Source organism: Scyliorhinus torazame, chromosome 4 (assembly GCF_047496885.1).
Source record: "Scyliorhinus torazame isolate Kashiwa2021f chromosome 4, sScyTor2.1, whole genome shotgun sequence".
Lineage (NCBI taxonomy): Eukaryota > Metazoa > Chordata > Chondrichthyes > Carcharhiniformes > Scyliorhinidae > Scyliorhinus > Scyliorhinus torazame.
In genome coordinates, this window is record NC_092710.1 from 294,354,651 (window position 1) to 294,381,800 (window position 27,150).

The window sequence follows — 27,150 nt, forward strand, 5'->3', positions numbered from 1 at the left end:
ATCCCACACCTCCAACTTGTTTTGCAAATCCAACAATCTTGGTTACCTCAGCATCCACATTGGAGAACCCAGTGAAATAATTTACAGCCTGAAGCCAAACATTTTCCAGCCGGCGTTATTGGTTGATTCTCTAACACCACTGCACCAGTCCTTAATTATCCCATTTCTGTGAGGATGTCGAATTCTTTCCAGCAATCGTGGATCTGGGTCAAAGGGCACGCTTCCACCATGTTTCAGGGCTGAAACTTCTAAGGACATAGTGAACTTTGAACGGGGAAAGGAATTGTAGGGTCCCTCTTACTTAAAAAGTTAACCTGGCAGTATGGCTACCAGAAACACGAACACTGGCCCTCTTTTTATCTTCGGGCAACTTAATGTGCCTAACCGTAGCTTCATTGACATCGTATTCCCTGGTCAGCATGGCAGCACTTGCATCATTTTTTAGTCTATCGAAGATTGGTGGGGGTTTTGCACCCATGTTCATGGACCGTGGGCGTACAATCTCACGAGTTAAAAAGCGAGAATCTCCCTGGCGCAATCCCGTTTTCTAATTTTACCCGCCCCCTCGTCAGTGACGTAACGAGGTTCCCGCCGAGGAAGGTCGGGAACCTCATTTCCATACATTTAAATATAATTAGTGGACTTCCCCGCATACCATTTCTTCCTCCCCACCCCAACACACACACACTGACATGACGTTGTGTCTGTGAGGTTTACAACTGATTTTGCGAAACGTGAACCAGGCAAAGGGAACCTGCCGGGGACTCTCAGGCTATAGCCCTAGGTGGGGAACAGGGACATGCCCAAGTGGTCCTCTGGCACTACTCCATCGCTTCAGCCAGTATTCTGTGCAAAAATGGGAAACTCCACCCATTGCCGCTTTCTGGGCAAGTGCCATCACTTTTCTAGGATGTTTGCTGCTTGGTTACAGTACTGTACTATACTATACCAGCTTGGAAATAAAAGCTAAAAGATTTCCCAGATATGGAATTACCCAGGAATTAAATCACAGCAACAAGGAGCGCCCACAGCAACAAGGAGCAAATAACAGCAGATGGCACGTGCAAAGTGCACTTTCTGCTGCAGGGAATACGTCACAGACACCTCCATTTGTTTATTGAATCTTCACTGCGATTGTTTTTCTTTTTTTAGTATTTTCTAAAATAGGCTTCTATTTTTTAAACTGCGAATCATAGAATTTATAGCACAGAGGGAGGCCATTTGGCCCATCGAGTCCATAGGGCCCCCGGAAAGAGCACCCCACCTAAGCCCACACCTCCACCCCATCCCTGTAACTCAGCAACACTACCTAACCTTTTTGGACACCAGCATGGCCAATCCACCTAACCTGCACATCTTTAGACTGTGGGACGAAACCGGAGCACCCGGAGGAAACCCACACAGCCACGGGGAGAACGAGCAGACTCCGCACAGATAGTGACCCAAGCTGGGAATCGAACCGGGGACTCTGGAGCTGTGAAGCAACAGTGCTAACCACTGTACTACCTTGACGCCAAAAGAGAATAAGAGAAAATTTGGGCTGGCAATGGACAGTCTATGTACAGAGACTTTAGCGCAGGTAGATACGATAGTGACTTTTAAGGGGCGTCTTGACAAATACATGAATAGGATGGAAATAGATGGATATGGTCCCCGGAAGGGTCGGGGGCTTTAGTTCATGGTCGGTGCTGGCTTGGAGGGCCGAAGTGCCTGTTCCTGTGCTGTAATTTTCTTTGTTGCTGTTATAAGTGAATTCATTAAAGTGCAAGCCGCGTATGGTGGGACTTTACAATGCAAGAGTTCCTGCCTGTCCGTAAGAACAACATGCAAGTTGTTCCAAATAGAAATATTGCATTCAAAAGGTCATGACATTTTCACCAACGCATGGACAGAGATTGTGTCAATCACTTAACGTTACAAAAATGAGCAATCAAAAAAGCTATTTTGCTGTTATAAACCAAACAGAATTTTCAAGAGTCAACGGCTAATTCCAAGACGCTGAAAAACATAGAGGCATTCTCAATTAGAAAATATTGTGCTTTTAAAAAAATTATCTGAAGACCCATCTGTCCAAGTGGAATTTAGTGATTATTGCACTATTTGCATAATATAAGTATCATTCTTTAATGGTGTTCAAGTCGGCCATCGCAGAGGCATTTTGTCACTTCTGACAATACATTTAGTGACACAAGACCATGCTTAAACAGTTAAAATATACCTGTAATTCATAGTGTTACAACACAACAAAAAGAGCAACTTTGCTATAAATTCAAAAGACTACAAAATAGAATCTTTTAACTATATCTCAGCATTTCCTTCTGCAAACACTCCCACGCTAACCACAGGCAAATAAATGCCTGAGGAAGAAGAATTGACACAGCTAATGTTACCCTTGGCAATAATCAAAGAGATTTGCATTTCATTAAAATTGTGTAATATAGAAATTCCTCAACCTCACATTTAATTGCTCCCCTAAATGCACATGAAGATGAATGCATTGTGCAGATGGACAGGAGTGGGTCTCCATCTGTTACTGGCTGTAGCACAATAATGTTTTGAAAATGATTACATCTTCCCACAGCGTAACTATTTCTTGACATAGTAATATTTGCTAATTAACTGTTGACATGCCTAATAACAACCGACAATCTCAGCTGGTCCCTCCAAACGTATGCCTTGGATGGCAAGTTCATTATTTTCCACATTGCTAAATTGGGCATGCCTCGGAACTATCCCCTCCCCTGCTACGTTGATTGTTTTTACATAATCTGAGGTAAAGTAAAAGAAACTTAACATACATGTAGCAGAGATAAAAGCTGCTTATAATGCTTAAAACAACAATTCAAACAGGATTTTCACATCCTCAGTGATTTTTTAAAAAATAGTTCATTTTCAATTTATTTGAAGCTGTTAAGTTTGACAATAGAATGTGCAGCACATTTTTAGCTTTGCTATCGTGAACCACCAAATAACAACAGCCCTAACTGATTTTGAAATCCAGGCACAACGGGCTAAGTGGCCTGTTTCTACGATGAATCATTCTGTGAACTGCATTATGGCAGGCATTCAGTTTGAGGTTGTCATTGTCCAATTTCCATGCATCCCCAAGCAGCAACTCAACAGTAGCATTAGAAGAGGTCTATAGGTCTGCTTGATCTCTGGACCACAAGTATTGTGTTTCTTTCCCAGTGAGATCACAAACGAGAATGTTAATGAGAGGGCAATAACCTCTGAAAAATACTTGTATACACCAAAATGGCAAGCTTGGGAACAATGTTACATCTGCGTTTCAAATTTTAATTTACTGACAAAAGATTTTTTTTTTTTAAAGCACCAAGCTGATATAAAGATGCATTTATATTCAAATGTGATTTGTCTCTGCCCCCCCCCCCCCCTCAGCCCATTCCAAATAAATTATATTTACCAAACCCTCATTCCGCATAAGGTACAAGGTCAATTTTGTTTTGACAGGTGATACTTTATATTTACTTAATTTTGGAAATGTGCTTCTCTAACCCAACCATTAACTACTTACATTTATAAAATGCCTTTAAATGTCAAAGAACATCCCAAGGTACTTGGGATGCATTACTTGAGCCAAAGGATTAGCACTTGGAGCCAAAGATTTTGAGGAAAATCTTAAAAGGATACGGAGATAGGGGTGCAGGGATTTCGAGAGGGAATTCCAGAGAAAATTAAACAGGAACAGATGCTAAGCATGCTGGCAGAAGTGACCAAAGCTTGGTTGAAAACATCAAGTTGAAGAAGGCCATTAAGAGTGGAGAAAGGAGACAAAATAGGAACACAAAAATTTAAGGGGCTGAGATGACTGAAGTCTACCCGAGTTGGTGAATTTCCCACTGTATATGTTGCCTGAGGAGGGGAGGGGGGAGGGATTAGTATACTCCGGGGTTATAATGCACAACAGCAGTTGCACAGCTAGCCTTTGATGTCAAATTAATACAGAAAAGGCTCCTCCTACGTCTTACTACAAACATTTGTACGGTAGTTATAATTAACAAACACACCTCCTAGATTGCAATTTTAATTAATAAATATTTGTAATGAAAAAAACATGTGCTCATTTATGTTACAAAAGCAATACAAAGGAACAGCCTGGTACCTTAGTGTTCTGTAACTGAGCAAGACCTGTAGAAGCATTCGCAAGAAGGAAGTCTCCACTCAGGATAGCCATCTTATTGCCAAACTGCATGTCTTTCAATGATCCATGAGATGATGTCACCTCCATAATGTTCACTATTCCGCGATGCACCAGAAAAGCTGTGTGGATCAGTTCTGTAATTTCGGCCAGATTCCGCTGACTAAAAAGAGAGTACAGACTTATAAATGACTTATACATCCAAGCTCCCAAATAAGCAATTCCTTATCTCCCTACCGATGGAATGTTAAAGGAGCATCGCTACCCTTCAAGCCGTTCACAGTTCAGACTTAGGTATCATGGAATCAAAGCATAGTTACCACACAGGAAAAAAAAAGAGGCGCTTTGCCTTGTCACACAATGTGCTGTCTCTCAGCGAAGGCAACTCAACTCTTCCTTTGGAGAATACAGTGATGCAGTGGTAATGTCGCTGGAATGAATAATCCAGTAGCCCAGGCTAATTCTCTGGGGGCATGGGTTCAACTCCCACCATGACAGCGAGCAGAAGTAACATCCAATTAATAAAATCTAGTATAGCAATCACGGCAACGATGAAACTATCATCGTTAGTCACAAAAACCCACATGGTTTACTCGTATCCTTTAGGGAAAGGATTTTGCCATCCTTACTAATGTGACCTACATGTGACCCCAGGCCCAAACCAATGTGGTTGACTCTCAAATGCCCTCTGAAATGGCCTAGTAAGCCATTCAGCCCAAGGGCAATTAGAGACAGGCAACAAATGTTGCCTTGCCAGCGACGACCAAATCTCATTTAAGAATTTTTTTAAAAAAAGAGTTCCACTCCCATCCTTTTCATGCCGCCCAGCAAATTTTCTCCCTCAGACGCACTTATCCAAAGTCACAATTAAATCTGCTTCCACCAAACATCCCGACAGTGCATTCCAGATCCGAACCATTTACCACACTAAAAAAAAGCTTTCCTCATGTCACCATTGGTTTAAAAAAATATATTTTTATTCAAACAAAATGTTCATTATTACAAACACAACAACAATACAACAAATCCCAACCCCATATTATTCCCGAAGTACACCCACCCAGTCCCCCAATCCCCCTCACGCCCGCCCTACAAAGAAATCTTAATCAGGCTATAAAAAAAGACAACCCCCCCACCCCTAACAGCTGATGGTAACCAGTTTCCTGAAAAAGGAAATGAAGGGCTTCCATCTCAAGTAGAACCCTCCCTCCGACCCCCTCATGGTATACGTAATCTTCTTCAGGTACAAAAATTCCAACAGTCCCCCAACCGAGCCAAGGCCTTTGGTTGCACCGGGGACCTCCAAGCAGAACCCGCTTCTGGGCTATTGGTGAGGCGAAGGCTAGAACATCTGCTCTCGTCCCCATCTGCAGCAATGGCGAGTCCAAAACTCCAAAAAATGGCCACCAACGGGCACGGCTCCAGCTGAACGCCCCAAATCCCTGACATTGTATCAAAAAAGGAGACCCAGAAACTAACAAGCTCAGGGTAAGACCAAAGCATGAGAGTATGATTTGCCTGCCCTTAGAGCACCTCCGATGAGAACCCACTCATACGCACCCTAGTCAGGTGCGCTCTGTGCACCACTTTCAACTGGATCAGGCTTAACCTCGCATATGATGATGTGAAGTTGGCACTGGAAAGAGCCTCACTCCAAACCCTCCCCTCAAAGCCCACACCCAGCTCACCCTCCCACTTCCTCTTTACTTTCTCTGCCGCCAACAAGTGCCAATAGATATCTGAAATCTTACCACCCCCCAACCCGACCAAGGATAGGACCCTGTGCATGAGTGAAAGTGACGGTACCAGGGGAAATGAAGGAAGCTCCTTGCGTAAATAAATCACGCACCTGAAAGTACCTGTATACTTTCCCACTTGGGAGCCGAAACCTCTCCAACAACTTGTCTAGACCGGCGAACCTAGCCTCCAGAAACATGTCCCGAAACGTCTCCAACCCCTCCTTCTCCCATGCCCTAAACAATCAATCTAAGCCAGACAGCACTAACCTATAGATCCTGCAGATCAGAGCCAACAGCGACATGGAACAGTTTAAAATGCTGCCTAAATTGATTTTAAATCCTCAAAGCGGCTACCATCACTGGGCTTGAAAAGAACCTGGCAGGGGAAAAAGGGTGTGGCGCTGTAACCAGGGCACTCAGACTCGAACCTATGCACAAAAACCATTGGTATTTTTACCAATCATTTTTCTCTGGTTCTCGACCCTTCTGTCAATGGGAACTGTACAAATAAACCTTTTCTGCACCTTCTCAGTAGCCATCACCTCCTTCCTAAAGTGCAGTGCCCAGAATTAGGCGCAATACTCCCGTTGTGGCCAAACCAATGTTCTATAACGGTTCACCATAACTTCCGAAAATGTTGGAAATACGCAGAAGGTCAAGCAGCATCTGTGGAGAGAAACAGAGTCAATGTTTGAAATGAAAGGTCATTGACTTGAAACATTTCTCCACAGATACTGCCTAACCTGATTATTTCCAGCATTTTCTTTTAACTTCAGACTTTCAGGACCTGTAGAATTACTTGAGTTTATCATAACTTCCTTGCTTTTATACTCTGCCTTTATTTATTTATAAAGCCCTGGATCCTACATGCTATTTAACCACATTTTCCAACCTGTCCTGCCAGCTTTAAGGTTTGTGCATACTTATCCCCAAGTCTCTCTGGTCTTGCACACCCTTTAAAATTGCACCCTTTTATTTGATATTGTCTCTCCGCTTTCTTCCTACCAACATGTGTCACCTCACATTTCTCTGCATTGGATTTCATCTGCCGTGTGTCTGCCGATTCTACCAGTCTGTTTATGCCAGTTCTTGAGGTCTACCACTATCCTACTCATAATTCACAATAATTTCAAGTTTCGTGTCACCTGTAAATTTTGTAATTGTACCCTTCAAGGCCAAGTCATTAATATACAATCACAAAAAGCCTGAATACTAATACGAAGCTCTGAGAAACCTCTCTGCATTCCCTCCTCCAGTCAAAAAAACCTAACCATTCAACACTGCTTTGTTTCCTGTCGTTCAGCCAACTTTGCATCTATCCTGCCCCTCTCCTTTCTTCCTATGAGCTTAAACCTTGCAAGCAGGCCTATTTTTTTTAACCAAATGTCTTTTAAATGTCCACATCAACCACTTGACCTTCATCAAACCTCTCTGTTCCCTCATTAAAAAAAAACTTAACCAAGTTAGTCGAACACAATTTGCCTTCAACAAACGTGTGCTGACTTTCCTTTAATTAGTCCACACTTATCCAAGTGATCATTAATTTTGTTTCGAAGGGGTCGCAACACTGGACGAACTGACAGAGAAATTCCAGCTAGCCAGGGGGAACGAGCTAAGGTACCTGCTACTCAAAAACTTCCTGCGAAAGGAGACAAGGACTTACCCACAACCGCCACGACAGACACTACTGGAAGAGTTACTGGACGCAAGCATATTAGAGAAAGGAAACTGTAGCGACATGTGTGACCGACTGGTAGAAGGGCCCGACACCGTATTGGACGCAACAAGAATGAAATGGGAGGTGGACCTGGGGATCGAAATAGGGTGGGGACTCTGGAGCGAAGCACTGCATAAGGTCAACTCCACCTCCACGTGCGCAAGGCTCAGCCTGACGCAACTAAAAGTGGTACATAGAGCCCACTTAACAAGAACTCGTATGAGTAGGTTCTTCCCGGAGGTGGAGGATAGATGTGAACGGTGCCAAGGAGGCCCGGCCAACCACGCCCACATGTTCTGGTCTTGCCCCAGACTTGTGGAGTACTGGACTGCCTTCTTCGAGGCAATGTCCGAAGTGATGGGGGTGAGGGTGGAGCCATGCCCGAAAGTGGCAGTCTTCAGCGTTTCAGATCAGCCAGATCTATTTCTGGGGAAGAGGGCAGACGCCCTTGCCTTTGCCTCCCTGATTGCCCGCCGTAGAATCCTGTTCGGCTGGCGGTCAGCAGCACCACCCAAAGCTGCAGACTGGCTGTCCGACATCTCGGAATCTCTCCAAATGGAGGAAATCAAATTCGCCATCCGAGGGTCAGACGACGGCTTCCACAGAACGTGGGAGCCATTCACCCAATTGTTCCAGGATTTGTTTGTGGCCAACAAACAAGCAGAAGTATAGCCAGGTAGCCAAGAAACAGGGGAAAGTAGCCAAAGCATGAGAGGGAGAGATAGACCAGGAGAGGGAGAGGGGGGGGGCAGCGCAATCTAAGAGAAAGGAAAGGCGAACCACGGGGGGGGGGGGGGGGGGGGGGGGGATGAAAGAGACAGGGAACAATAGAGGAGAGCCAGGGAGGTAGGAGGGGGTGGGGGTGGGGGGGGTGGGGGGGGGGGGGGGGAAGAGACAGGGAACAATATAGAAGAGCCAGGGAGGCCAGGGAAACGTTAACTAACTTGACATCCACAGGAACAGAGAAAAAGGAGAATACAGGCGAAGGACGGGAGGGCCGGCTGAAGCGGTAGTGCGCACGAGACAACAACGGCAGCGAAATCCGTCCGGGAGAAGCAAGAGACAACACCGGCACCAGACCCATTCGAGGATTGCCCTCTGGAATTGCCTCTCCGTCACAAACAGATGCCTGCTTATATATATATCCTGTGTACATAACGGCAAACATACTTTGTTCAAAAATCCAATAAAAAACATTTATTTTAAAAAGATTTGTTTCGAAGGTTTTCCCCACTACCAAAGGTAAACTGATTGCTAGGTTCATCCTTTTTACACCCCTTTCTGAACAAGGGTTTATCGTTTGCAATTTTAGAGTTCACCGACTCCACTGCTGTCCCTGGAACAGTAAGTTTACTTTTTCAAGAATGCATTGGTGGCATTGGCGGGGTGAAAGGCTCAAAACCGCAATTGGACTTCAATCTGCTGCACTCAACGTCTTTTGTTCCCCCGCCTCGCCATGGGCAATGCCACAGGAGGTCACCCAGTTAACTAGAAATATCGTCCATCAATCGCAATGAGGTAAGTTATTCCTTGCCCCCCCCCACCCCCCACCCAAGTGTGACAATAACAAAATGTATATTAAAACAATCACTTTCTGCACTGTGCAGTCAAGCAGTTTCCACAATAGATCTCAGAGTGCGCTTAAAATGATTTATAACAATTAGTCTTTGAGGCTTTCAAGGGACAGGCTGCACTTCTCAAAGCTGGCTCCCTGAAGCAGTTTAACTGCTGTTGTAAAGTTGTATCTCTTCCCATTTACTGCAAGCGCAAAAATAAATCAGTCACGTTAAAGCGAACAAGATAATGTCGAGCATTTCTGAAGAGGTAGGCTAATGTGCTCAAATCCCATTGTGTAAAAGAAATTAGTCGAGTGCAACAGGCCAGATTGGAGAACGTAATTTTCAGACTTTAAGACATTTGACAGCAACAGTTTTAATAGTATTACGCAGCACTACATTGGCTGCAATAAACAGGAAAAGTAACGAACACACAAGCTAAAGTACCAAATATATCAACGTGTTCATTATATTAAAGAAATGGCAATTTTTAAAAAAATCACTTCAATCTGTGAATTGAATAAAACCATCTTTCAAAATAATTCGATTTCTCAAGATCCCTGGCTGAGGTTCAGCATCAATAATTCACACCTATTTCAAATATACAATGAAATGGATTATATCTCAATCCAGTAGTTCAACTGGTATGTTGAAACCAGCAAGTTTTAAGACAGTCTGCTTAGAACTTACCGTCTGTGAAACAGAGACATGTACAGAAATTAGTGAAGGGACAATCGACACACATCTGATTAAAACGATAGTGAAACTAAATGGCGACTATTTCTGTGTTATAGTTGTTTTCAAGACATCTGCTTTTCAGGAACAGTCTGTTGCTAGGTCTGTCAGAGCAATGGCAATGTCACAGATGTCAGAATGTTCGGCAACCGTAACAAAATTATGATCCCCCCCCCAGCCCATCTTAGGTTTAATAGTCGCAGAGTAATTCAACCAATTCAGTGTACAAACTGATTCAGCAATTGGTAGACACGATAGTGAAAACTGCAAGGGAAATTATTCACTACCTCCACCACCCCCCCATCCCACCAAACAACTTTTAAAAATGCAGGATCTAACTTACAAGAAAGAAAATGTCCAAGAATACAGGAAATTCCATTATTATCTCACATTTGTTTTCGTATTGTAAAATTCAGTCGTCCACAAAAATAAAATCTAATTTAGCAAGTAAGATACTGCACTGAGCTACAGGCCTTAATCTAAAATGCTCAATGCTTCAGCATAGCAGCAATGTCCATTGCATTTGTGTCTTCTTGACAGAGAATGAACATGCCACGGACTTAATCCATGCAGATCAGGTGAGAGAAGGATTTTGAACACAGAGTACCCAATTCTTTTTTTATTCCAATGAAGGGGCAATTTAGCGTGTTCAATCCACCTAACCTGCATATATTTGGGTTGTGGGGGTGAAACCCACGCAAACATGGGGAGTATGTGCAAACTCCACACGGACAGTGACCCAGTGCCGAGATCGAACCTGGGACCTCGCCATGAGGCAGCAGTGCTAACCACAGCGCCACCTTACTGCCCTGAGCAGCATGTTCTCTGACCAGTCACTGTGCAAGACGTGCTTCACAGAATCACTACAGTGCAGAAAGCGGCCATTCGGCCCATTGGGTCGGCCCCAGCTCCTCGAAAGAGCACCCTCCCTAGGCCCAATTCTCCGCTGTGTATACCCTAAGGGGCAATTTAGCATGGCCAATCCACCCAGCCTGCACATCTTTGGATTGTGGGAGGAAACCGGAGTACCCAGAGGAAACCCACGCAGACGCCGGGAGAATGTGCAAACTCCACACAGTTACCTGATGTCGGAATCGAACCCGGGTCCCTGGCGCTGTGAGGCAGCAATGTTAACGACTGCCACCATGCTGTCCTTTTATTTAATGAATTGCTCTTGAGAAGGTTGTGGTGAGCCAAATTCTTGAACTGTTGCAGTCCATTTGGTGTAGGTACACCAACAGTGCTATTAATAATAATAATCTTTGACAAATAATAAGCTTTGACAAAGGGTCACCTGGACTCGAAACGTTTGCTCTTTTCTCTCCCTACAGATGCTGCCAGACCTGCTGAGATTTTCCAGCATTTTCTCTTTTGCTTTCAGATTCCAGCATCTGCAGTAATTTGCTTTTATAATAATTATCTTTATCTTCACAAGTAGGCTTACATTAACAGTGCAATTGTTATGGGTCCGGGTTTACAGAACCCCAAAGTGTTTCATGGAGTTCAACCGACCCACAACTTTTAATAGATTGTGGTGTGGGAAGCACACGGCGTGCTCTCCAGGTGTGGTACAGCAGAAATGGACAAGTGGTTTTTAAAACAAAACAATGTTTATTCTATGAACTCAAGTTAACCTTTTAGACAAACATTGAATATCTTAACACCCATCACTTCAAAGATAACCCCAAAAGACTGAATAACACTAAATAATCCTTCAAACTGTTCCTTCAAACATCTAAAAGACTTCAAACCTTCAAAAATAGGAGCACATTAGGTTATATTCAATATATTTAGTCTTTGGATTGCAGAAATCAACAGACCAGCTGTGTTTCTTCATGCAGCTCACAGCAAAACACAGACACTCCCAGCTGCGATCTCAAACTGAAACTCAAAAAGCAGAAGTGAGCTCAGCTCCCCCCACCCTCTGACATCACTTCAGTAATATGATCAGCTCCATTTCTTAAAGGTACATTGCTTAAACATCCATTTCTTAAAGGTACTCTCACATGACACAATGAAGTTACCATGAAAAGCCCCTGGTCGCCACATTCTGGCACCTATTCGGGTGCACTGGACTGAGGGAGAATTCAAAATGTCCAAATGACCTAACAGCACATCTTTCGGGACTTGTGGGAGGAAACCGGAGCACCCGGAGGAAACCCACGCAGACAGTTCCAGGATTTTGACAGCAACAGTGAAGGAACAGTGATATAGTTCCAAGTCAGGATAGTGTGTGGCTTGGAGGGGAATTTGCAAGTGTTTGTTCGGTGAATTGGACATTCTGAATTCTCCCTCAGAGTACCTCAACATGCGGCATAGTGTGGCGACTACAGGATTTTCACAGTAACGTCATTGCAGTGTTATCGTCAGCCGACCTGTGACACTAATAAAGATAAAGATTATTAATATGGAAGCTGGGGAGTCCAAATGATGAGCAGTTTTTTAAAAAAAGGCAAAAAAAGGGCAGCCCGGTGGCGCAGTGGGTGAGTCCTGCTGCCTCACGGCGCCGAGGTCCTAGGTACGATCATGGCTCTGGGTCACTGTCCGTGAGGAGTTTGCACATTCTCCCCGTGTTTGCGTGGGTTTCGCCCCCACAACCCAAAAGATGTGCAGGGTAGGTGGATTGGCTACATTAAATTGCCCCTTAATTGGAAAAAATGAATTAGGTATTCTAAATTTATTTTTTTAAAGTTTTAAAAAGTCAAAAAAAGTCAGTGATGTCTCATTTCCTGGATTGAAAGCAAATAATTGTATCCAAAGACGATCAGAACTAGGTTTGCACTCTCAACTACTGAAGTATGGTGTTGAGAGCTGCTTTCTTCTACTGTGGGTGGTGGAGGTTGACTGTTTGTCCAGTATTAGGATAGAAGAAGATATTCCTGCATGTAAACGTTTTACAAATACTTATTTTTTCCTCACAAGCACTTTACTAAAGTTGCTAATCTGATAATTTTTCATTCTCTTTGGGGCGGGGGGGGGGTCTCAAGCATTTTTAAAAAAGAAAAAGTGCTTGAAACGATGCTCCACTGCAGTCTTGAAATGCCTAACAGCCCTGATCTACTGTATTTTCGATATTCAGCCTCTATGCTTGAAATCTAGATTCAAACCCTCCAACCTATGCCCTAATAAAGGTGACATTTTTTATAAATTCTAAAGCTGAATCAGTGTATCGTACAGGCGTAAGAGGTAACAGAATCCAGAGGAACTCATTGAAGTTGCTGGGGAAACAAAAAGTGAGACGCAACAGGATTATGCCCAAGAAGAGTAACAGATTTACAAGAAATGTCCTCATGGAGTCACTGATTTATACAAAGGTTTAGCAGACACACCTAATCGGATTTGTTAAATTTAGGAAGAACTGAACGACCACAATAACAGTGAATCAATAATACGGCTGTATAATTGAAACAAATTCTACTACTAATGAAGAAAATTGAGGAAACAATCCACTTTGCAAAGGCAGTTATAACAGACGGTGAAGACAAAAGAAGTTGTTCTGCTGCATCTTAATCTTGAATTATTTAGCTGTCTTGTAAGATGCTTGTACAATACTCATTGTTACTTCTCAAAGCAATTTTGTGCAATTTCAGTGACAGCTTGGTTCGGTTGGTAGCCTTTGCCCCTTGGTGCAAGTGGCTTGCAGGTAAACCTCATTCCAGCAACTATGCTTGACTGGTGAGTGGGGTTAAATTGGACTTACAAAAGTGGGATAACCGCCTCCTGTCCCTGGTAGACAGGGCCCAGACGATTAAAATGAATACCTTCCCAAGGTTTTTATTTCTTTTTCAATGTCTCCCCACTTTTCTCCCCAAGTCCTTCTTTGTTAGGGTTAACAAGTTGGCGTCATCCTTTATTTGAGCGGGCAAGGCCCCATGGATCTGTAGGGCCATCTGTTATAACTGCGTTTGCAATTTTCTCAATTTTCTTTGTTAGTTTAGCGGTGCGCAATTTGCTATTTTATTATTGGGCGACTAAGATTGAGAAGCTGTTGGAGTGGGTTAGCGATCAGAGTTCCATATGGGGACAGATGGAGGAGAGTTCTTGTCAGGGCTTTAGTTTGGGTGCCTTGGTAACTGCCTCACTTCTGTTCTCCCCTGCAAGATTTTCTTCGAACCTGGTGGTGGTGCCCACTCTGAGGATATGGAAGTAACCTTTTAAGCTTAGCTCCATGTCATTGGCCTCTATTATTGGTAACCATCTTTTTGTGCTGTCAAGTTTAGACTCGACACTTAGGCCAATGGAGGGGAGGAGTCTTGAGATATTTGGGGAGGGGCGGTTTTCCAGCTTTAGGAAGCTGTCGGTAAAGTTTCAACTCTCTGGAGCAGACTTCTTCTGATACTTACAGATTTGTAACTTTTTTCAAAAGATACTTCTCTCATTTCCCTTGTCCGCGCTGTCCTCCCTATTGAGGAGGATTCTGTCTTTAGCTGGGTCTGGTGAGGGGGGGGGGGGCATTTTGAGTATCTATGGCCAGCTGTTGTCAGTGGAGTCGACAGTGGTGGATGAGGTGAAGGTGAAGTGGGAGACGGGGCTGGAACTTATTTCGAACAAGGTAGTGTGGAGTGAGGCCCTTTGTAGGGTAAACGCCACATCCTCCTGTGCGCGGATCAGCCCGATCCACTTTAAGGTGGTGCATAGGATTCATCTGACCAAGGCTAGGACATGAGTGGAGGACAAGTGTGAGCGGTGTTCTGGGGGACCGACTAATCACACTCATGTGTTCTGGTTGTGTCCCAAGTTGCTAAGCTTTTGGGTCTCTGCCTTTAGCACCATGTCAGTAATTCTTAACGTCGAACTGGAGCCTTGTCCTTTGGTGGCCATTTTCAGGGTATCGGACTCACCGGTGCTGCAGATAGGGGTGAAGGCGGATGTTTGCGCCTTTGTCTCATTAATAGCCCGGAGGCGAGTTCTGTTTGGATGGAAGTCTCCGACACCGCCCAGTACCTTGGCCTGATTGGAAGACCTCATGGAATCTTTGCACTTGGAGAAGGTCAAATACACGGTCAGTGGGTCGGTTGAGAGGTTCTACTCGAGTTGACAGCCATTCATTTCCTTTCTTAATGAGTCAGTTGTTTGGGGGGAGGGTTTGGATGTGATCTATAATGTTGGTTGTGTTTCTTCTATAGTGTAAATTGTAACATCCATTTTGCTTACGGTTACATTGGTAAAAATGAAAAATCTTTAATAAAAATACTGCCATAAAAACCTCACTCCAGCAAGGGTGGTAGAGGCAGAATCCTTAGTCACGTTTAAAAAACACACTTGGATATGCATCATAAGTACGTAAGCTACAGAGTAACACACCAAGAGCTATAAACTGGAATTTGACATTTTTGGGCAGCATGGACCACAAAGGGTCAAATAGCCTCCTTCTGTGACATAAATATTTCTAATACAAATCCGATGTGGCTGGATAGCCGGTAGTTCCCTAACAAGTAGGTTATTGAAACTCTACTTGAGTACAGTGAATAAATGAGTGAATTAGGTAGCTATGCTCCATATTCGACATCGCTTGCCACCTTTCTTGAATCATTTTTTGACAGGAATGAAGAGACACCTAGTATTAAAACTGTCCAAACATATCAATAACACATCTCGACAGGGTTTTGAAACACCTGAGGCTCTCCAGCTGTTTCATTCATTGCAGTGGCTGATACAGCTGGAACCTTCATAACTTTATTGAAGGGATCTGGTGATGTGGAGTTCAAAATGCTTGTGAATGAAAGTGGAGGTGGACCGAAACACAATTCCCATCCGAAGGATGATGACTTTCCAAGACGTGTTGGAATGATTTGGTTTGTTATTAATCCTAAATGAGGTAATTTATTGAGCAAAAAGGCCTGTCCTGCAGTGTTGGTCAACAATGGTATATGGATTATTCATGAAGGCCCCGCAGTCTCAACCTTGCCCCTCGCCTGAGGTGTGGTGACCCTCAGGTTAAATCACCACCAGTCAGCTCTCCCTCAATGGAGAAAGCAGCCGATGGTCATCTGGGACTATGGTGACTTGACTTTTACTTGGATGAGAATGGGTGACCTTGGCCGCAAACGGTTTTGAGTGGAATCACATACAATGCGAAGTTTAAGAAAATGAAGCTATTTTTGTTTTAGTAACTGAAGAGTTTTACGTAACAGGTTGGTTGGCCTCTTATTAGCTATTCTTCCTGTGTAATTTGTAGAGGTGATGAAGATCCTTTTCAACTGAATGTCATTGAGATATCTCTTCACAGCTAAAACACGGTGCAAAAGCATTTTAACAGCATTGACTATCATAGAGAAGTTTAAAAACTCAATCTTGTGACGTACACTGCAGTCACTCAGTAATTGATATTTTGCAACTTTTAAATTTGAAATGTTATAAAGAGGGGGCAGGGGGGTGAAAGAGTCTGTTGGAGGACATAGCATGTTTTATTCATTAGGGCCTTGAAATTGATGACTAATAATAAGCTTTATTAGTGTCACACGCAGGCTTACATTAACACTGGAATGAAATTACTGTGAAAATCCCCAATGTTTCTTAAGCATGTAGCATCAGTTGAGCGTCGGTGCTATACAGTGAGTGCTGCATTGTTAGGTACTAAATGGCAGTTCAGACACAAAACATAACAGTATCCTGGGCTTTATTAGAAGAGGTACAGTATATAAGAGCAAGGAGGTGATGCTGAACTTAAGACACCAGTTAAACCTCAGTTCTGGGGGCCACACGACAGGAAGGATGTGAATACATTGGAGAGAGTGCAGAGGAAGTTTACAAGAATAGTTCCAGGAATGAGAAACTTCAGTTACGAGGATAGATTGGAGAGGCTGGGTCTGTTTTCCTTCGAGAGAAGGTGGCCAAGAGGAGTTTTGTTAGAGATTTCAAAATCATGAGGGAGCCGGACAGAGCAGATGGGGAGAATCTGTCCCCGCTCGTAAAAGATCAAGAACGAGAGGGCACAAATTTACGGTGATTTGCAAAAGAAACAAATGTGATGTGAGAAAAAACTCTTTCTCACGCAGTGAGTGGTTTGGGTCTGGAGTGCACTGCATGGGAGTGTTCTGGAGGCAGGTTCAAATCGAGCCACTCAAGAAGGCATTAGATAATTATTTGAATCAAAACAATGTGCAGTAGCACAGGGAAAAGATAAGAGAATGGCACTAAGTGATAATGCTCATTTGGATAGGCTGAATGGCCTTCTTCTGCGCCCATAACAATGCTCTGATATATCAAGCTTCATTCGCTGGTTTAGCAGGCCATAAACCTGACAGCACCGTTCTAAGAGTAGAGTCTTCCCAGTGTTTTAATCAACATTTATCCTTCAGCATCATCACAAACAAATTTAAAAGATTGCCTTCAAACTCACTGTAGGGATCGTGCTATGTGCAAAATGGACCTTATGGTTACATAATAATCACTGCTCTTGGGTGGAGGTTAAAACTTTCCTCATGGGATCCAAAATGGCTCTTAGTGGTTTCAAAAATAGAGCATAAATTTGCTCTTATATTGTCAAATCAGTCACAACTTTAAAAAAATGTTTCTTTACTCTATTACTGGGCTCTACTGCTTCCTTCACGCTAGTTTTTGTTGCAGTGTTCAAATGTACGCCTACCCTACTCACCCCACTCCCATCCATGTTGGCTGAAGTAACAGATGTGACAGTAAGCCTGGGGGACCAGTCGCGGTCCCACAGGCAGCCTGTGTAACAGTAGGCAAGGCTGCAAGGGGGCTGTAACACACAGCTGCAATCTGTTCAGACTGCCCACTTCCAAAATGGCAGCCTCGGCAGAGGGACCTCTCTGCTTGAAATTATCGCTCTTTGAATTATACATTTCTAACCCACAGGAATTGTTGCAGTGTTGGCTGTACGACCTCAATGGCAAGTGTGTAAATATTAAGTAAATACTCCGGTGTCCAGAACTTCTACGGCCCTTGTAATAAATACAGTGCCAGTAATTAAGCTTTTTAAGCAAGCTAACAAATAATACAATAAGAGATATTGGGGGGGAACCAGAGATGTCGACTGCATTACTCTCCATTTTGAAAAGTGGCAGCAGCTTACTCATGCAGTGCCACGCCCTCACTCAGAGCCACGCCCTCACTCAGAGCCATGCCCTCACTCAGAGCCATGCCTGGATAACTGGCTGAAAGCAACAAGGTCGATACTATACCTTAGTTCTCAACCAATCTGTGTACTTTGTCCTGCCATTTACTTGCAGATTCAATGCTCTAGACATGTTGTCACTTACCAAGCTGCAATATTTAAGCCTTTTGTTCTCTATTTCAACAACTCAAGTAGATGTTTTGCATTGTTTAAGGGTCCTTCCTGTTTGTTCTTGCTTATTCCGTTTATTCCCTGATTTTCCCTTTCTTTTATTTTTGCGGTTAGATTTTTGACACATAGATGATTTATGGATCTTTCATTCAAGCATGAGGACGCAGTAGCCTGTGCCTTTAATTCAAACAGAAGATTCCAGTGGGCTGTGCTGTTTTAGACTGCAGGCTGGCCAGTGTCAGTGATGACTCAGTTTTATTGATTTGGCTGATGGCTGATGAATTGGCCCAATAGGCTGAGCTCTACCTGGTAACAGGTGGTGATTGGATCAGATCCCACTGAAATGTTTTTCAGAGCCCCAAGGGAGAAATTTAGATAATAGAAGCAGGAGGCCATTCGGCCCTTCAACCCTGTTCCACCATTCGTCATGATCATGACTCATCATCAAGTTCAATACCCTCATCCTGCCTTCCCCCGCCTTTTCTCCAGAAAGGCTGTGTTTCTGAACTGGCAGAAAGTCTGGATGAATCTATGTACAGGTGGAGTCCAGAACCGACCAACTCTCTCCTGAAAGGCAAAGGCGGAACTGACTAACTCTCTCTACTGAAGGATATAAGCCTGAGTGTGAACCTTGAGCTGAAGGCCCAGTTTGATAAGATATAAACCTTCTCTCCAGAAAGCCTGCTGCCTATAAGTACCATGTTTGCTAGCCCACAGGGACCCTGAATGAATGACTCTTACCAGCGTGGGACATCAAAACCCAGTTTCAGGAGTGGCGAGATGTCTTTTTGAGGGCAATGGCGGCGCATGAGGAGGTTCTTGCGACAGAGAGAGCATTGACTCTGATGGGAGCCCACCATTGCAAGGTTGAAGTCCTGTCATCCATCCTGAGGGGTGACAACAAGGGGAAACTATTGTGGGGCCCTGCTGAGCCTGGTCACCAGTGTAATGGTGGAGAGATTCCCGGCCGAGTTTGACAACTGGCTGTCGTGTTTAGGGAATGTCGATCTGGAGGGTGGGCAGCTCAAATTCGATGGGGCACATTTAATCTCGGCTCCGAAGCCTGGGATTAGAGTGGCCTTGCAACCTCTGGTTCTGGGTGGTTCTGTGCCTGGTATTGGCCGAGAGGGGCGAGGACTGCCTGAGCTGGGCGGACTGTTCCCCCCCCCACCCACCCACTGCGGGAACCTCGGTTTGTTGAGTCGGTAGGCTGGAAATAATGAAGCTCGTTGAAATCCTCAAAAGATCCCGAAGGATGCTTTACTGTTTTATCCTTGGTCTACTTTATAAGTGTGCCAGTGGAGTGATCTTTCATCCTGATGACTACCTCACTTCTCAGTTGTGGTCCTGGGCTTACTCTCTGATAATCATGATGTTGTCCGTTAACATCGTTATCTTATCTTTGCAGGGAAGTGAATTCTTTGGGGATGATCACTTATCCTAAATTAATAAGATTGCATCATGTTACGCTGGATATTGTCTGCAGGATTTGTGCAGTTTCTTTATCCTTTTGTATCCGGATGGGAGGATGAGCAGAACCGGAACGGGGTGAGGGATGGAGGGTGTGGATGATAAGGTTAGTTTTGACCTTGCATGTTCGAGGAAGATCCCCCGTCATCTGATCTAATCCATTTCTTTTGGCTGTGCTTATTCTTCTTCGGGCCCAGTCAGACTGCATTTTATCATGCTTATCCAGAATTGGGTCTTTCTGCTTTGATTGTTCTACTGCTGACAGAACCTTTCTGGCGAAGTCGGCCTTGGTGTCCTCTTTTTGGTGGTCGATGGTGTGCCTGGTGGGGTGGAACTTTTCTTTAGTGTTTCTCATGGGACTAGACTGGCCTAGCTTGGGGGGAGGGGGGTGGGAGGGGCCTATCCTTGGGGGGGGGGGGGGGGGGGGATGTTGCGTTCATTCTCCTGTTGCCCCTTGGGCGATGACATCTCCTTTGAGGAGCCGTGGGGGTCCCAGGATGAGTGATCCATATTCAGAGGGACATTGAGATGGGGAAGGCCTGAAGGTCGGGCCCAGTCCTTATCCTTGGTTAGTTCTTCCTGAGAGTGGCGGTTGTTTGACAGGCCTTTGTTTTGCTTTGTCCTAATATGGTGGATCCGAAGGGTTAGTTCTGACAGTTCTTGCTCCTCTTCTTTCTCATTTTTCGTCGAGATGTTAGGAGCGTTAGCTATATTCCTCTTCATTTTTATGCCCTTGCGGGATGGTGGTGGTCGTGTTGGAAGGTGGGCCTTGGCTGCACGAACAAGGTGCCCCCTCAGTTTGGGGGCTGCACTGACAGCCCTCGGGGTGGTATGAGTTTCCCCCCCTTCTGTCTCAGACCTCGACCAGGCTATATTCCTTTTGTGTCATGGATCGTGACCCCCAAGGTTACATTTTGCCCTATTGGAGGCGGTGCTGATGTCTTTGGATCTCTTTTGTCCTGGGGAGTGGGGTTGTGGGAGTTTGATTCTTCGCTTTAAGTTCTTGTTCTTGCTGTCTTAACTTTCTCTATGGGAGACCTTGGATTGTTAACATGGGCCTGGTTGTGTCCGTTTCTCTCCTTGAACTTATCTTTGTCTTTTACCATCTCGAACGTGAGGGTTACTGTCTGTTCCAGTCTGGTTTTGGAGAATAATTGAAATTGTGCCGAATTCTCCTCAATACTGGGGTTCTTGTGTATAGCTTTCTGGATTTGGATTTGTTTATTGTCACATGTACCGAGGTACAGTGAAACGTATTGTCCTGCGTACAGTCCAGCCAGATCATTCTATACATGGAAAAACATAGTGCATACATAAATACACAATGTAAATGCATAGACACAGGCATCGGGTGAAGCATACAGGTGTGTAGTACTACTCAGTAGAGAAGATGTGTGAAGAGATCAGATCAGTCCATGCAAGGGTCATTGAGGAATCTGGTAACAGCGGGGAAGAAGCTGTTTTTGAATCTGTTCTTCTTCTTTCATTCTATTTTTAAGCAATGGGTGCGATGTTGGTCTAAATTGTTGCCTGTATCCTGTCAGGTGCAGAGGGGTCGTTTTTCTGTGGGAGGGGGAACCGGTTGGGGATTTTGTCCCTGATTCTTACGGTCCTGCTGGTTTCTCACGCGGTAATGACTGTAGTTTTGGGCTGTACTGGCTGTACATTGACACCGACACCTGTAACTGTCTTTTTGCTGTTGCTTGATTTGTGTGAATTTGTGTAAAAAACTAAAAAACTCCAATAAATAGATGGTTTAAAAAAAATCTTATGTCTGCTAATGTCACATATAGGGGAGGCAGTGGCTTAATGGTATTGTCGCTGGACGAGTAATCCAGAGACTCGGGGTAATGCTCTGGGGACCCAGGTTAGAATCCCACCATGGCAGATGGTGAGACTTGAATTCATTAAAAAAATATGTGGAATTAAAAGTCCGATAGTGGACTTCCGGGTGCGGCTATGCAGAGCTAGGTCGCATATTCGGCAGCTCCTGCTTGGAACGGACTTTTGGGCTCTTTTACAGGGCCCCCACGGCATTTGTTTGACATTTCCCGGTGTGGGAAGAAGGCTGCAATATTCCCCCGACAGTGTTCCCCAGGAAGGGTATGTCTCTGGGTTGCCAGACACGGCAGAAACAGTAAAAGATTTGGCTGCAACTGCAGGATAAACAGGGCCTCTTCCAGCATGCAGGCGGGAGAAGGGCAAGCTTAAAGCTGCAAGCTGACCTAAGGACCTGTATCAAAGGTGAATTCTAGCAGCAGAGGGAACAACTGTGAAAAGACCTCATCAAGGCCACTGAAGGGACTTCCGGTTGCGGTGATGCCTAGCTAGCCGCACGCTTCGGCGGCTCCAACTCCGACGGACCTTCGGGTTCTTTTAAGAGCCCCAACGGGGAATTTTTCGATGACGCAACCCGGTGTGGGGTGTGTGAGAAGGGAGTCCCCCCCAAACGAAGGAGGAAAAAACCGGCGGCGGCGGCTGCAGTGCGAGGAATCGTCGACCAAAGGGTCAGAAAGAGAGAAGTACAAGATGGCGACGGAGAAAGCGCAGGCGACATGGGGGCCTGAGCAGGATGAAATTGTGAGACGGTGCGTGGAGCTGCTGAAGAGGGAGGTGCTGACCCCGTTGCTACAGGCAATTGAGGGGCTCAAGGAGACATTAAAGACCCAGGAGACAGAGCTCCGCGTGGTGGAGCAGAAGGTGACAGATATTGAGGACGAGATCCTGGGCCTGGCAGCTAAGACACAGACGCACGAGGCACTTCATAAAAAGTGTACTGAAAGGATCGAAGCCCTAGAAAATGGAGCGCGAAGGAAGAACCTTCGGATACTGGGTCTCCCTGAGGGTGTGGAAGGAGTGGACTGTGGAGCGTACGCAAGTACGATGCTGAGCTCACTGATGGGTGCTGAGGCCCCTACAGGCCCCTTGGAGGTGGAGTGGGCAAATCGGATTCCAGCGAGAAGACCAAAAGCGGGTGAACCACCCAGGGCGATAATCGTGCGATTTTACCGCCTTAAGGATAGAGAAGAGGTCCTGAGATGGGCTAAAAAGGTGAGGAGTAGCAGATGGGAGAATGCAGTGGTACGGGTATACCAGGATTGGAGTGCGGAGGTGGCGAGAAGGAGGGCGAGCTTCAACCGAGCCAAAGAGGTGTTGCATAAAAGGAAGGTGAAGTTCGGGATGCTGCAGCCGGCAAGACTATGGGTCACGTATCAGGAGAGACACCATTATTTCGAGACGGCGGAGGAAGCATGGACCTTCATCAAAGAAGAGAAATTGGATCGGAACTGAGGGACTGATGCTGCAGGAAATGTTATTGTTAATGTTATGGTTGAAGTTAATTGAGAAGTAAATTGGGAAGGGGGGAGACATTGGGGAAATGTGGGCGCCGGTGAGAGGGGAAAGACGGGACATAGTTGGAGAATGGGGAAGGGGAGGGGGAGGGGAAAGGGAGCTGCGCCATAAGAGGCGGGTCAGGTAAAGGGATGTTCCCGCGCCAGAAAGAATAAGGCGGGAAGACAGGCGCAAGGCGGATGGGAGTTCCCCACACGGGGGGGTCGAGGAGTGAGCAGGAGTAGCCGGGGTCAGTTGAAGTCAGCTGACTTACGGAAGTAATATGGGGGGGAGCAATCATGCTAGAAAGAGATCTAGCCGGGGGGGGAACAACTGGGTTGCTGCTGCGGAAATCCAAAAAGAAATGGCTAAAGAGTGGGTGGGCGGGGATGGTGTGCGACGCTGGGGGAGCGAGCGGGAGCGCGGAGGCGGGATATGGGACTGGCCTAGAGAACGCTGCAATGGCTAGTCGACACGGGAGGGGGGCAGGTAGCCCCCTAGTGAGGCTGATCACGTGGAACGTGAGAGGCCTGAACGGACCGATAAAAAGGGCCCGAGTGCTCGCGCATTTGAAAGGACTAAGGGCAGACGTGGTTATGCTCCAAGAGACGCACCTAAAGGTGGCGGACCAAGTTAGGCTAAGGAAAGGATGGGTGGGACAGGTGTTCCACTCAGGACTGGACGCAAAGAATAGAGGGGTGGCCATTTTGGTGGGGAAACGGGTAGCATTTGAAGCAAAGAACATCGTAGCAGATAGCGGAGGTAGATATGTAATGGTGAGTGGCAGGCTGGAGGGAATGGAGGTCGTATTGGTTAATGTGTATGCCCCAAACTGGGACGATGCGGGATTTATGAGACGGATGCTGGGGCGTATTCCGGTCCTGGAGGTAGGAAACTTGATTTTAGGAGGGGACTTTAATACGGTGCTGGACCCGGGGCTAGATAGATCCAGCTCAAGGACCGGAAAAAGGCCGGCAGCGGCCAAGGTACTTAAGGGGTTTATGGACCAAATGGGGGGAGTGGATCCATGGCGATTTCTCAGACCTAGGGCTAGGGAGTTTTCCTTCTTCTCCCATGTCCATAAAGTGTACTCCCGGATAGATTTTTTTGTTTTGGGAAGGTCGTTGATCTCTAGGGTGGAAGAAGCTGAGTACTCAGCCATAGCGGTTTCGGATCATGCCCCACATTGGGTGGACCTGGAATTAGGAGAGGAAAGGGAGCAGAGAACACTCTGGCGATTAGATGTGGGACTGATGGCGGATGAGGGAGTGTGTGCAAGAGTGCGGGGGTGTATTGAGAGATACCTGGAGGTCAATGACGACGGCGAGGTCCCTGTGGGAGTGGTATGGGAAGCACTAAAAGCGGTGGTCAGAGGAGAGCTGATCTCCATTGGGGCCCACAAAAGGAAAACAGAGGCCAAGGAAAGGGAAAGATTACTGGGGGAGATTTTAAGGGTGGATAGGGAATTTGCAGAGACCCCGGAGGAGGAATTGTACAGGGAGAGGAGACGACTCCAGACGGAATTTGACCTTCTGACCACCAGAAAGGCGGAGGTACTGTGGAGGAAGGCACAGGGGAGGAGGTATGAATATGGGGAAAAGGCTAGTCACCTGTTGGCTCATCAATTGCGAAAGAGGGCAGCAGCGAGGGAGATAGGAGGAATTAGAGACGAAAGGGGAGACACGGTGCGAAGGGCAGGAAAGATAAATGAGGTGTTCAAGACTTTCTATGAGGAACTGTATAGGACTCAACCCCCAGAGGGAGAGGAGGGGATGCGGCAGTTCCTGGACCAATTGAGGTTCCCGAAAGTGGAGGAGCGGGGGGTGGTAGGCCTGGGGGCACCGATTGGGGTGGACGAGGTTATTAAGGGACTGGGAAGCATGCAAGCAGGGAAGGCCCCAGGACCAGACGGGTTCCCGGTGGAGTATTACAGAAAATATGTGGACTTGTTGGCCCCGTTGATGGTGAGGACGTTCAATGAGGCCAGGAAAGGGGGGACTCTACCCCCGACGATGTCGGAGGCGACAATATCGTTAATTTTGAAGAGGGATAAAGATCCGTTGCAGTGCGGGTCCTACAGACCCATTTCATTGTTGAACGTGGACGCCAAATTGTTGGCAAAGGTACTGGCATTGAGGATAGAGGACTGTGTCCCGGGGGTGGTGCACGAAGACCAGACAGGGTTCGTAACAGGGAGACAACTGAATGTTAACGTGCGACGACTATTAAGGGTGATAATGATGCCCCCAGTGGAGGGGGAGGCAGAGATAGTGGCGGCAATGGACGCAGAGAAGGCATTTGATAGGGTGGAGTGGGAGTATTTATGGGAAGTGTTAAGGAGGTTTGGGTTTGGGAACGGGTTTATTAGCTGGGTTAGACTTCTTTATGGGGCTCCAACGGCAAGCGTAGTTACAGGTCGACATAGATCGGAGTATTTCCGACTATATAGGGGAACAAGACAGGGGTGCCCGCTGTCTCCATTGTTGTTCGCGTTGGCAATTGAACCTCTGGCCATGGCGCTGAGAGACTCCAGGAAATGGAGAGGGGTGATTAGAGGGGGAGAAGAACACCGAGTCTCGTTATACGCGGATGACCTATTGTTATACGTGTCGGACCCAGCGGGGGGGATGATAGAGGTTATGCGAATTTTGAGGGGGTTCGGGGATTTCTCGGGGTATAGGCTAAACATGGGGAAGAGTGAATTATTTGTGATACATCCAGGGGACCAGAGTAGAGAGATAGAAGGCTTGCCTCTAAGGAAAGTGGAAAGAAACTTCCGATACCTGGGGATTCAGATCGCTAGGAGCTGGGGAACCTTGCACAGACTTAATCTGACACGGTTGGTAGAACAAATGGAGGAGGACATCAAGAGGTGGGACATGCAGCCTCTATCGCTGGCGGGCAGGGTGCAAGCAATTAAGATGATGGTCCTCCCGAGGTTCTTATTTGTATTTCAATGTCTCCCTATACTAATCACCAAGACCTTTTTTAATAAAATAGACAGGAGCATCACGAGCTTCGTGTGGGCAGGGAAAGTTCCGAGAGTAAGGAGGGGGTTCCTTCAGCGTAGTAGGGACAGAGGAGGATTGGCACTACCGAACTTGGGCGATTACTATTGGGCCACAATGTGGCAATGATACGTAGATGGATGATGGAGGGTGAGGGAGCGGCGTGGAAAAGACTGGAGAGAAAGTCCTGTAAAGGGACAAGTTTAGAGGCGCTGGTGACGGCGCCGCTACCGATCTCACCTAAAAAGTTTACCACGAACCCGGTGGTGGCGGCAACATTGAATATCTGGGGACAGTGGAGGCGACAGAGAGGGGTGCGGGGAGCCCTGGTGGGGTCCCCAATCAGGAACAACCATAGGTTCGCCCCAGGAAGAATGGATGGAGGATTTCAGAGCTGGTACCAGTTGGGAATTAGGAGGGTGGGAGATTTATTTATAGATGGGACTTTTGCGAGCTTGGGAGCATTGGAGGAAAAGTATAAGTTGCCCCGGGGAAATTTCTTGCGATATATGCAGGTGAGGGCGTTTACTAGACAACAGGTGAGGGAATTTCCGTTGCTCCCGACACAGGGGATACAGGACAGGGTGCTTTCAGGGGTGTGGGTCGGAGAGGGCAAGGTGTCAGAGATTTACCGAGAGATGAGGGAAGAGGGGGAGGAGTCGGTGGGCGAACTAAAAGGAAAGTGGGAAGAAGAATTAGGGGAGGAGATAGAGGAGGGTATGTGGGCTGATGCCCTAAGCAGGGTAAATTCCTCTTCCTCATGCGCCAGGCTTAGCCTGATTCAATTTAAGGTGCTACATAGAGCACACATAACGGGAGCAAGATTGAGTAGGTTCTTTGGAGTGGAGGACAAATGTGGGAGGTGTGGCGGGAGCCCGGCAAACCACGCACATATGTTTTGGGCGTGCCCGGCACTGGAAGGGTATTGGAAGGGAGTGACGGGAGTGATTTCGCGGGTGGTGAAGGCCCGGGTCAAACCAGGCTGGGGGTTAGCTCTATTTGGAGTTGCGGAAGAGCCGGGAGTGCAGGACGCGAAAGAGGCCGACGTTGTGGCCTTTACGTCCCTAGTAGCCCGGCGCAGGATCCTACTCATGTGGAAGGAGGCGAAACCCCCCGGACTGGAGGCCTGGGTAAATGATATGGCGGGGTTCATTAAACTGGAGCAGATAAAGTTTGCCCTGA

At 46.2% G+C, this 27,150-nt stretch overlaps 1 protein-coding gene across 5 annotated transcripts in view; it reads right to left on the reverse strand.

Annotated features, from left to right (window-relative positions):
- The window catches only part of pdss2 (prenyl (decaprenyl) diphosphate synthase, subunit 2), a 336,320-nt gene that overhangs the window by 168,542 nt on the left and 140,628 nt on the right, over nt 1–27,150 (reverse strand). For all 5 annotated transcript variants that reach the window (XM_072499936.1, XM_072499935.1, XM_072499939.1 and 2 more), the window contains exon 4: nt 4,124–4,322. In XM_072499936.1, coding sequence (XP_072356037.1) covers nt 4,124–4,322 — 199 coding nt within the window. The remainder of the gene's footprint in view (nt 1–4,123; nt 4,323–27,150) is intronic.